General features: G+C 37.6%; 1 protein-coding gene across 1 annotated transcript; it reads left to right on the plus strand.

The window, feature by feature from the left end:
* The first annotated feature begins 352 nt into the window (after positions 1–352).
* Positions 353–799, plus strand: LOC141714134 (uncharacterized). Its single transcript, XM_074517672.1, has one exon. It carries the CDS (start codon positions 353–355, stop codon positions 797–799), a length of 447 nt encoding a protein of 148 aa, XP_074373773.1.
* The last annotated feature ends 12,175 nt before the right edge of the window (positions 800–12,974 follow it).

The raw sequence follows: 12,974 nt of genomic DNA on the forward strand, positions 1-12,974 counted from the left end.
GGCTAAAGGGGATGTCAAGTATGCGGTAGTCGCGGTTGATTACTTTACTAAATGGGCAGAAGCAATGCCATCGGCAACTATCACCGCAAAGAAAATCAGAGACTTTGTTTTCAACTCCATCGTGTGCAGGTTTGGAATCCCTTACAAGCTTATGTCGGACAACGGAAAGCAGTTCGACAGCAAAGAATTATGACAACTATGTGAGGATCTGAAAATAAAGAAGGAATTTGCGGCGGTCTATCATCCTCAAAGCAATGGGCAGACAGAGGCCTTGAATAAAATAATAAAACATACCCTCAAGGCCAAATTGGAAGATCGTAAAGGGAATTAGCCGGAAGAAGTCCCAAAAGTAATGTGGTCCTACAACACTACTCCACGATCTACTACGGGAGAAACTTCATTTATGCTGACTTACGGCTATGAAGCTATGGTTCCCGTGGAAGTTGGTTCAGGATCGCTTCGCAGAGATCGTTACATGGAAGAAGATGCAGAGGTTAATCAAAGGTTACATTTGGATCTCTTGGAAGAAATAAGGAAAAATTCTCAGCTGAGGCTTGCGGCGTATCAACAATGTGCCGCCAGGTATTATAACAAGAAGGTGAAAGGACAACTGCTAAAGGTAGGGGATTTGGTGCTTAGGAAGGTGATGCCAAACACGAAGAATCCCCAACATGGAGTGTTTAGAGCTAATTGGGAAGGACCATACAAGATAAAAGCAATCTTGTGGAAAGGGACTTATCACATTGAGGATATGGAAGGAGAGCTGGTTCCGCGAGCCTGGAACGCGGAACATCTCTGAAAGTATTATCAGTAAGGCGCGGCTTTGGCCCCTTACGTATTTCTTTTATTATATACTTAGGGTTATTCCCAGATTATAGACTAGAATTAAATAAATTTCTCCTCGCCTGGGGGGGGGGGTAGTGCATGTACTACTTACCTTAGAACTAGTTGAAGGATCATTTTTCGAATAAATTCCCCACAAGCATAGTAGCTGTGGGACTAGTGCACTTTTGACACTAGAGCGCATTATTAATAAAAACTTTGAAATTTTCCAAAGGCTATTTGCTTGCTTGGTTGTATGACGCGTCCTGACCATAGGACGCGCCCTGAGTAGTAGTTCTATACAGATGTTAATTGGTGCAGTAACTGTCAAAAGGAATAACAAAACTCAAGTAAAATGGAACTAAGATGCGTACTATTTCCAAGGACGCACTCAGGTTATCTTGGTTGATGCTCCTTCAGTTTTATGTTTCTTTGATTTTGACATTTCATAACTAAAAAGGGAGACACGTCTTTAATAAGGACGCGTCCAGTCTGCGGGATTCAATATATCTTTAAAATAAAGGGTAGACGCGTCAAGATATTAGGACGCACCCCACATGCTTTGTGCCTCATGCTCGTTAAGAATATGCTATCCAGACGATTCAAGGACACGCCCAATTAAAGAGGACGCGCCCATTAAGAACAATTACTTAACATATGATAGTAGAGGGAATAACAACAAGATTCCAATGGTGACGCGTCCTCATTATAAGACGCGCCCATAACTATGACAAAGCAAGATTGAGAAAGTAAAACGATATGCATAAAAGTAATTAAGGAGAAATATCATAAAAAATGAAAGCAAAAGGAGTTTAAAGGTAATCATTACAAGTTGCAAGGCTTGAAGGGGCCCGCACCCTTAAAGTAGTTCAGACAAAATGAAGAAAATAGACATAGGACGCGTCCTAGGAACGAGGCGCGTCCTGAGGCTTGTCTTGGTTGTTTGGAGGAGAAGGCTGAACGATAAGTGGAGAAGGCGCTGGGGACGCGTCACCTTCCTCCAAGCCTAGAAAAACCCTCTCGCTTTTGATGGAATCCGTAGCTCTGATTCTAAAATCTCTTACCCATTTCTATGGGTCTTCATCAAACTTGGAAAAAGAATACTCTGGGTCATTTGCAATAAACCTAGAGCACCATTCCCCGAACCCAGCTGTGAAACCGTTCTGATAGATTAGCTTCTTCTCCTCTTTCCATCCATGCAACCTGTCATCATTTAGAGTGTCAAGCTCCAGCTGCATGGTGGAATTTAGTGTGATAACACTCTCTATCGCTTTCTCCATAAAGGAGACATTACCTTCCAACACGGCTTTCTCCCCCTCAAGATGCACCATGTCCTCCTGCAGGCACTTGATCTCGACATCTTTCTCTTGGCCAAGCAAGTTGATGTACTTTTCCAATGATTTGATTTTGTCTTCAGCCTGGCTTTTAGCAGTGTCAGTAACGGCAAGACGCGCCCTGAGTCTAGCAGCCATGTTGGCACTTTGTCTGGCGTGCAAATGAAGCTCGGCTGCAACCCTCGCCATGGCTTCTTCTGTTTGTTCCTCGGTCCTGAATGTCCAGCCTCGAACTTCATCTTCAGTGAAGTAGCCAGCTGAGGACGCGCCCAGATATCAGAGAACAAAGGATTGATCATCTGGTAGTGTCTTTTGACGCTTTGAGGGCGCGTCCTCCTTCTCCGGGATGTCCAACACTGTAGTGTCAATGATCTTTGGTGGAGGGGAAGGAGTCACAGCAGGAGTAGGGGTCTTAACCTTTGGATCAGGCTTCGCAGGGGCCTGTTTCCAGGCTCTCAGCTTCTTGGAAGCTCCAATAGCAAACCCTTTTGGGAGAGAAGCCATATATGTGACATAAATATGGAAAAATGTTAGTCGAATAAGGAAGACGCGTCCTTATAGTAGGACGCGCCGAAAGCGTAAATCAAAGATGGTCAATGCATGTTTAAATGTCAATTAGAATGAATATAAAAACATGTAAAAGCATGAAGATATGTCAAGGAAAATTTATATAGAGACATGAGAAATGCTTGTATGTGTCAAATAAAGCAAGGTTGACGTGTCCTAAAGATATGACGCGCCCTACCTAAGGACACATTGACTATAACGTGAATTATGGGAAAAGTATAAGCAACGGGAAAATGACACAAGTTCCAAATGTTAAAACAAGACGTGTCATAAACTAAGACGCGTCCAAACCCAAAAACAAGGGTATAGGGAATGTCCATGAATCAAATTAAGTTATGCGTTCAAGAGGAAGGACAAACATATGACACGTCCTAAGAAGTTTGGTGAAATGGTATTTTTAAAATGAGAAGCTAAATCTGTAGCTTTGGACGCGTCCAAACATACATGACGCGTCCTCTCTCACATGTAATTACCTTGTTCTAAATCAAATTGCTTACTAGTATCAATCTTAATCACTTCTGCGGCACTGAGGCCCCTAGCCTTTTCTGAGGCTATAAGTCAGGCTTCCCGTTGTGAAACTCGCGGAATTTGCAGATAGAACCAACCCGGGCGAACAACGCGCCCACTAGTTTGAGGTTGTCTTCAGTGATCATGTCCTTGAGGTTGAAGTGTTTCTCAGCATACTGGAGTACTCTCTCTACTCTCTTTTTTCTTTTTCCTGTTAATTCCTTTTGAACTCTTTTGTCTAAAGATGAAAAAAATGAGGACTTGTTAAGGGAAACGAAAATATTGAAAAAAGAGGACGCGTCCAGAATAAGAGGACGTGTCAAGCCTATGAGAACGTGTTTTGGAAATCACTTACTTGGTTCTAAGTTGAAGTGAACCCGGGCTCTCTTAACATCATAGATGAAGAAGATAGGTTCCTTCCAATCCCTCTCGTGGCTGATTTTGCCTTATTGAATCCTTTGTTGTTCAACCACTTGTTGACTACAAAGAAATGATAGCCTGGGATGGATTTTCTGATGCTGTAGAAGAAACTGAATTCCTTCATAGAGGGCGCGCCCAGTCCAAGATTGTGGTACATGATGTACAAAGCCCATGCTAGTTTGTATGAGTTTGGAGATACTTGAACCGGGGCAACTTCATACCACTTCAAAATATTTTTGATGTATGGGTGCAAGGGCGCACCCACACCTAAGGAGATAAGTTTTGGGGTTAGGACCATCCTGGGAATTCTCAGGTTTTCCACATTAAAGATATGGGGCCTCATCATCCTGAGAGGACGCGCCCAGATGCCCTCCATGTCATAGTATTTCATGTGCCACTGGATTTCCAGGTCGGTTGCAGTGGAGTCAAGAGCTACGCAGGCTAGCTTGTTTTCCTTTTTCCTTCGCAATGGTATGGAGTTTTGTCTAGTCACAATCCACTTCAACATCTGAGGATTCCCAGTGTTCGAGGGGCGGATCAGATTTTTGAGGAGACACGGGATACTTTTCAGGGTCAGGAATCCTCTTTTCGAATTCACTTACGCTGAGAGGGGACGCGTCCTGAGAAGGAGCCACGTCCTGTGAAGGAGCCGCGTCCTGAGAAGCTGACGCGTCCTGAGTAGGGGACGCGTCCTCATCTGAAACAATCATGCGTAGGGGCTGTTGGCTGGTTGTGGGTACAATCTCATCATCCGTCCAATCTTCGATAGCAGCCCTATCATTGAGAATTGGAGTTCTTTTTCGTTTGAATCCTTTCTTTTTCATTCTAGAGCTTATGGGGACGTGATCCATAGAATCGGAACTGGAATCAGACATTATAGAAATATTTGATTTAAGAGATTCAAAGACGCGTCTTTCTGCTTCAAGGAAGGAACTCGTCCTGTGAAATTCAGGGAATTCGAGTTTGAAAGAGATCAAGTGTGGGGAGTAAATTCCAAGACGTTTGTTGAGAACTTTGAATGGATGGAAAGGTGACGAAGAAGACGCGTCCTCCAGCTGCAAAAGAAGGAAGAAAAACTTGAGGACGCGTCCATGTAAAAAAAAGAAAAAAAAAAGGGAAGATCTTGGAAACATATGAGGACGCGTCCTAGGAATCTATCGCATGAGACGTACTACGGTGACGCGTCCTCGTAAGGCAATGCCTCTATATGACCTTTGGTTAAAACAACTTAAAAAACATTTCTTAAACGAAGAAATATGAGACGCGCTCTTTGAGGATGACGCGTCCTAAATTAGCGAAATACGTGGGAATTCTAACCGACTATTAGCAATTTGTGGAAAATATAATAAAACCCTAAAAACATGTAACTAATGAATCAAAAAAGCATAATATGGAGATTTTTATACATACACACATACATACACGACAAAAGTGAAGAACAGTTCATGAAAGTATGAGGAATATGAACGGTTTTTTGCTCATTAAAGTCGATTTACTCGACCAAATGAAGAAATAAAAGAAAATTCACGTACCTCGTAAGTTGGGGGTTGGATTAAGCTAGAGAAATCGAGTAATGGCCGGTGGAACCGTCGGATTCTTGGACTTAACTTCTTGCAGCGGAGGTAATGGCGGTTTTTGGAGAGAGAGAAAAGAGGAAAGTGACAATAATGTGATGTGACTAAGGTAATTATAGAAAAGTAGGTGGATGACGTGTGCACCAGCTATCACGCAACGGGTAGTTGTGAATAAAAACCTTGGGCGCGTCTAGGTGTTAGGACGCGTCATAATGTATTGTAATAGGGTAATCCAAATTTTGCTTATGGTTGTAAGTAAAATTCCAATTTTGTTTTCAACTGCAAATGGAATTTGGGGGTAGTTGTTATACCCAAAATTTGGCATTGGATTGACTCGGGTCAAATGCGGATCAAGTACGGTCAAACTCGGTATTGCATTGTAGAGGGTGAGGACGCGTCCAGGCACAGAGGACGCACCAATTTAGAGGAGATGTTTTATGAAAGATGGTCTGATAATACGGAAGCTTGGGAGTGCATTATTAGGGTGGAACGCGCCCAAGCGTTGTGGACGCGTCCACCATGATGAAAGTATTTGGCGAATGTGGTCTTTTGGCAATGGAAGCTGGAGGACGCGTCAGTCCGACTTAGGACGCGTCATGTCACTATGGCATGTTGTGAGAAGCGGTTGTTGAGGAAACAATGCAGGTTTGATGGAAGTTAGGGCGCGCCCAATGTCTGAGGACGCGTCCGGTGTTTGGTCAATAAACTCTCAATTGTTACCTCAAGACAAAAGTATGCATGGGAAGGAGGAATGGATGGCTATCTTTACTAATGTATTTGTTGCAGGTACTCTTTGAAGAATTCCCTCCTTGAGACGGTCAAGGAGGGGGATATCCGTGAAAAGCTTGAAGGCCTCCAGGGGTATGTCTGATGATTAAAGGCCTCCTCTTGTATTCAACGGGTGTCCTCGTTGGGGATGCGGGGTTAATATTGGTGTGTGCTTTGGGAACTCTGTTCTTGTATTCAACGGGTGTCCTCGTTGGAGAACTTTGGAGTTATCCTGCACTTTACACCCAAGAGCTTGGGATCACCTGTCCTGTTATTTAGTGGGTTATCCTCATTCGGGGGACAGGGATGCGTTTGGCACTTGGGGTGAACTGTGGCTATACCTGCGTTCGTAAATCAAGGGAGATAGCTGTAGCGGAGTGTTATCCTTGCGCAGGGAGATGCATTATCCGTGAAGTCCTATGATTACGGACGAGCCTTGGGCCTTCGCGGTTGGGCCTCATAGTTGGACATTCCTAAATCTAGCGGCCGGGCCTAGGGATAAGAAGTCTTAGCCCATTAGATTTTTTTTTCCACAAGAACTACGTCAGGCTTGATCCCTATATAAAGGGTATGTAGGCACATTGAGAGGGGTAAGACGTTGAGAGCTGATAAGGGAGCCACCACTTACTCTGATCAATCTCAGCCTAAAACAAACACAAACCACCACATACCGCTTGATTTTCCGACAAAGAACCACCATCATAGATCTTGATTCCGGCGAGAAACCTCGATATTTGTTGTTACCAAATTCCTCCGTCAAGAGTTATTTGTAGTTGTAGGATGTAGGTTAATAAGATCTTCATTTGTACTACCATTGTGGTGAAGAAGCCAAAACCCATAGTTATGCTAATTTCCCTTGTTCTAATGAAGAATATAAGGATCCAGTTTATTTCTTCGTGGGAAATCCTTCACCGCAAGCTCTAACATATCTTGAGTCGTGTTCTTACACAAAACTTCCATTTAATAGCACTCTGCCTGAGAAGTTCATAATGAAGACAATATCGCCGCAAGAACTTTTTGGCAGTATCTTCGAGGTTTTTTATAATACAGCAACATACCAGAAAGCTTGTTCAGACTGTTTGAAAGCTCGTGGGTTGTGTTGGATCGAAACATATACAGAGAGCAATGACACATGTCTTTTTCCACAGCCAGGTGTGCCTAACTTGTTCACTCTATATCAGTTTATAGCAATATTGAGATCTAACATGTATACAGGGCCGGCCTTGAGGGGCTTTGATATCTAAAATTCTTAATATAAATTTTTTACCAGTATGTTTGGGCCCCTTATTTTTGGGAGCCGAGGCCAGACCACTATACCAGAATATATATAGCTCAAAATTTTCAGAGATATGATGAAATTGATGATTTCAAGTCTTCCATGCTCTTCGGTTAACTCGATATCCGTATCTTCCAATTACTGGAGATATTACATAAACAGTGTTATAACTGGCCTATTTAGAAGCATTGCGGTATTTATATGTTGCTTGTTTTTCGTAATTCAAAAAAGGTGAAATTACGCCATACATTAGTATTGTTTCACTACAAGTCTACAAGCAATGAACCCAAAACATACTCTTAACTCCTAGGTCTCTTGTGTTCCTCTGTTTTTCCCCTTGTATGAATGAAAATCTTTTCTTCGCATTTTTCATTTGCAGTCATCCATGTTCAAAGCTCGATCTGCAACCTTAATGCTAACAATCATACATCTTCTTGTGATTTGTTTAAATTCAGATTTATTTGCTCAAGGAAACCTATCCTCAAACTTTACTATTGCAGCTTTAAAACTAAATTAGATTGTGCTTAATCGTGTCATTTATTATTCAGATATATCTTTGTTAGTTATGATGAATGCCATGTCACAACATCATCAGTAGGTAATTATGCATTTTCTTCAGTAAGATTTGGTAATAAATTGTTCGAAATGTTGAAGCTTGACATATAATATTTATTACAAACTGTAATTTTATATATGTATGCTGATTTAGCTCACAATATTAACAGGAAGCAAAAAGAGTTCGGGAGTGATTATTGGCATAGGTAAGATGTCCTTTCTTAGGCATTTTCATCACTTATCTAATAAAAATCGTTACATCTCCAATCACATATATAAATATGGTAAACCTGTGGCTTTATCTGTTTTTAAACTATCTCTCTGCAGCAAGCAAGTGGTGTAGGAGGAGGTATCATATTGCTCCTGTTGGCTATCCTCCTCTTCTGTCGCCGTAGAAAAGCAAAGCTAAGCAAGTTTAATACGTTGTTTATCGAAATATATCTTCTTCTTCCTTCTCGATGTCCGATTCTGAAAAAGGACATCGAGAAGGACCTGTCATCTGTTAACTGTAAATTTAAGCAATTTGGTCCAGTAAAGATCTAGTGTCCTTTTTGGGACATACAAGGTGCAGTCATCTTGGTTTTGAGACGATTCTGTGAATACTTTATCTTTTTGATATTATAGTATGCAGAACACATAAAATTCTTTAAATAAGTGTGCTATTAATCAGCTGACAAGTAACAATACAAAACCAGTCTTTTCTGTGAGAAAAGAGTAGTAGTGCCCTCTGAAGACCGTAGCTAGAAGCCTAGAAGCATTGGTAGATGAATTTTGCTACGACTCTAATCATCGTTCCAGCTTTGAAGGAATGCACAGCAGCTTAAGATGAATATAACTTTGGTGCACCAATAGATGTGTGAGGACTTTTGCTCTCATCTTACTACTATTTGGTCCATTAATTTTGCTTTATCTAGAAGCAAAGGTGAATGTGAACATGACAATCACCTTCTCTCTTCCCATGAATATTTATCGTACCTGTAACTGTAAGTCAAGCTTATTACAAAAGTACTACGATGACACCCTTAGATACAAGCTGTCATCTCTGTTATAATTTCCCAGATGATCCCGTAGAAGTCATGATTTTATGAGGGGATGTGGAGACCATTTGTTTGTAAATTTACATGTAAAATCTGAAGAAACTGACTTTCTAGAAGTTCTGTCCACTGAATGGGATCTTCTTTGTATGTTTGACTAATAAATAAAAATCTACTACTTTAGCTGGACGATTAATCAATGGTTATCTATATACTACTTAATACCACAACTTTGGACATTATTATTACTATTACTAGTAGATAATCCGTGCCAAACACTGACCGAAATTAAAATATTAATATTAAAGAATGATTATAAAAATTTATTTAATTTTTTATTAAAATATATAATAAATAAAATTAAACGATTATTGTAATTTTTCTTTTTAAATTATATACACAAACTCAATATTATTATGTATCTGTTATTCAAAAAGACATAACTAATATTTTACATCAAAATTTTAGTGGCAACACTATTGATGGATAATTTAACAAAAAATTAAATCAACATTACTAAGTTATTGCATATTAAATCTCTTATACATATAATAGGAGAATATGATGGTCTCATTGAAAAGACTAAACTACCCATATTTTTAATATTTATATAAAATATGTGGTTTATGAGAATCGAATTCGAGATAATTCATTCACCTATACAAACTCATACCACTACACCATATAGTCACATGTGATTTTTATCATTCATATAATATTTAAGTGTGCTAAATGAATATTTTATTTTAACTTTAAAAATAGTTAATTGAATTCCGTAAAAAAAGATAGTTAATTGAATATTTGTACAGTTAATTTTAAAAAATTGAATTCCAGATATAAAATTAGGCATAGTATATAAATGGATTATTATCTTATTTATTAATAAATTTTTAGTTTCAAAATATATATTATATATTTTTAACTTATTTTTTATTATAAAAAGTAATTAAAATGTACATATATAATTTTAAAAAAATATTGAAAATAGATACGCTTATATATAAGTAATCTATATTGGTATTACATATTTAGATAAGTTAGAATTATAACGAGTCAATACATTTTAGTTTATTTCGAATTTGAAATCAGAACTTGGCCCATTATTCAAAAAATACTCGAAATTTGACTACGTGACCCGACCGAAAACATAGTCACATTCTACGGTTAGTAAATTTAAATTACAAGTTCGACGATAATATCTTACCAATAATGTGAAATTTGTTAATATCTCATGTTAATATAAATTTAAGTGTTTGAGGTTTTTATAGGATAAAGTCAATTTATTATTTGTATTAAAAGTACTAACTTCACACGTAGCATATTATTGTTTTTGGAATTTGTCCCGATTTTAAAAATATTCGAAATTTGAAATGAGATCTAACGAGGTTTGTTAAAACTACGATGATATAGTAAATCGATTTATTTTTCATTTTTCACTTTAAAAAAGCTAGCTTTTTATAAAGAATTCTTTCTAATAAGGAATATTCATTGATCAAGATAATATTGTATAAATATTTTGAATTATTTTTATATTTTGAATTATTCAAATAAAAGTTATATCTATACTATATTGTAGCATTTGATTCAATTCATTTTATATTATTTAAAGAAAAATATATATTGTTCAATAATTTGAAGGAATTAATCAGTTCAACTGATATTTATAAAATTTTATCGAATTGAAAAATATTTAATTTTAGGGAATAATATACAATGTTATCAAATTATTACATGAAGAAATATTAGAGTCGTAATGAAAGAAACTTAAAAACGGTTTAAATAACGATATAATTACAATTTTTCCTTCGAATTCTTGAAAAAATCATTAAAATCAGTAATAAGTCTTAAAAATATATAATTTAATTTTATGCTACAACCATGATTGATACTCGGTTGCGTAAAAAAATATATATGGATTATTTGTCAGTTATATGTGAATACCATATATAAATTATAACAATTTATTTATTACATAATTTTATTTTTTGAATATTTATAAATGCATGTTATTTAAGTAATCACTTGCCTCATTAGATGTTAATAATAATTATACATGTACATAAATTAGATATTTAACATATAAATAATTAAAACCATCATAATTTACTTAGAAATGTAACATACGATAATTTACATGCTAATACACACATATATAACTTATTATTACTTTGTTAACAGTAGTGTAAATAAAAAATTAAATGTTATGGATTAAAAACTAATATATATAATTGTTGTATTTAGTACTAAGGAACGTGAGCTTCAAGGCTCGATTTGACTTCTCTTGTGTTTCATGACTCAATCTGCCTTAACAAGATGCCTACGTACCTTGCTGATTGCCAAGGATCAAGTCAAAAAACGTAGTTCTGATTTGTGGGGTGAGGCCCCTTATATAGATGTTGGAGTCCTTGAATTGGACTTGGTATAGGAGACTTGGTGGACAAGTCTCTGAATTAGGATAGACTTAGGAGTCCTAGGAAGTAGGAAGCTGATTCCTTATCCTATGAGGTCCCTTGGAGGCCAATCTACAAGGATTTACGTCCCCACTAGGACTTATCTTAATAGTTGTTTTTCTCCCTTATTAATTAATTACGAATTTAATTAATATTCAAGGTTTTGGGCCTTCTTTGTTCCATCAGGCCTGATCTGGTCCATCAGGCCTGATCAATGTGGTAACCTTTCTGGTCTGAATATCATACATCTTCTTATTGGGCCTAGCAGCCCACACCTTGTACAATCAATGCAATATTTAATTATACAATCAGGATTTATTTATCCCTATCATTTTCCCCCCAACTTTTGGGAAACATTGATTAGGTTTCGCAGAAGTTAAGTCTATTCATTCCCTTACAGGGTTTCATTTTTTGCATAAAGTGTGGAGCGACCTACAAGTTTACAATGATTTTTCCTTTTATTCAGGAATTATCTTAATTTCCAGGAATTTTTTCCTAATTTTCTAGATTTTTCCCTTAATTTCTGGGATTTATCCTTATTTTTCTGGATTTTCCCTTAATTTCTGGGATTTATCCTCATTTTCTGGATTTTTCTCTTAATTTCTGGGATTTATCCTTAATTTCTGGATTTTTTCCTTAATTTCTGGGATTTATCCTCATTTTTCTGGATTTTTCCCTTTATTTCTGGGATTTATACTCATTTTCTGGATTTATTCCTTATTTCTGAAAATATTTCAAAAATATTTTAAGGAATTTCCTCAATTTCTGTAATTTTTCAGGAATTTTTCTTTCTTTTTCCCTTTTTTTTTCTTTCTTTTCTCTTTTTTTTTATACAGATTTCGACTAGGAATCCTATTCGACCAGGATCCTGGTCGAATTAACCTTCATTCAGCCCTGGTCGAAGGCTTTTCGAGGAGGATGTATTCGAGCAAGAATCCTGGCGAAATTCGGCCAGGATTTTTTCCTATATTTTTTTTTTGTATTTCGAGCAGGATTTTTTTTCAACTAGAATTTTCTTCCCTTTCGGCCAGGATTCCTGTTTTTGACCGAATTAACCATCTTTTGTTGCCCAGGCCGATGAAAATTCGGGCAGGGCTCGTTCGACCAGGATTTTATCTTGTTTCCTGGTCGACAGGGTCAAGAAACAAGGTCAAACATTATTCTGGCATTTTGGTCGAAGAACAATCATTTTCGACCAAGAATTTTGGTCAGAATTCCTTTCTTGACCGAATTAGCTTCTTTTTTCAGCCCTGGTCGAGGGAAATTCGACCTCAGACCATTCGACCAGGATTTCTTCGTGTTTTCTGGTCGACAGGGTCAAGAATATATACATATATTTTTTGTATATGCTTGGATTTAGGCCCTTAATTCTGGGCTAAACTTGGGCCCATTTTAACTGGGCTTATTTTCTTATTGGGCCTATTTTTCACAGGCCTTTCATTTGGGCCCTTAGTTCTGGGCCTTCTACCCCTTTTTCTTAAAAACCATGTGGGCCTCAAACAGGGCTTTTTGTTTTTGGGCTTTGGTAATGGGCCCTGGTCTTTATTATCGAATCAGGCTAGGCTTTTTAAACACTTGGGCCCTTAACTGGGCTTGCTTTTTCCAAAAATTGGGCCCTTTTTCTGAGCTGGGCTTTTACTTTCTAAGCCCAAATTTCAAATTCTTCT

This window comes from Apium graveolens, chromosome 3 (genome assembly GCF_009905375.1).
Source record: "Apium graveolens cultivar Ventura chromosome 3, ASM990537v1, whole genome shotgun sequence".
In the NCBI taxonomy this organism is placed as follows: domain Eukaryota; kingdom Viridiplantae; phylum Streptophyta; class Magnoliopsida; order Apiales; family Apiaceae; genus Apium; species Apium graveolens.

What these genes read in the sequence shown, in the direction of transcription:
- LOC141714134 (XM_074517672.1), top strand. Translation starts at nt 353, where the DNA reads ATGTGGTCCTACAACACTACTCCACGATCTACTACGGGAGAAACTTCA.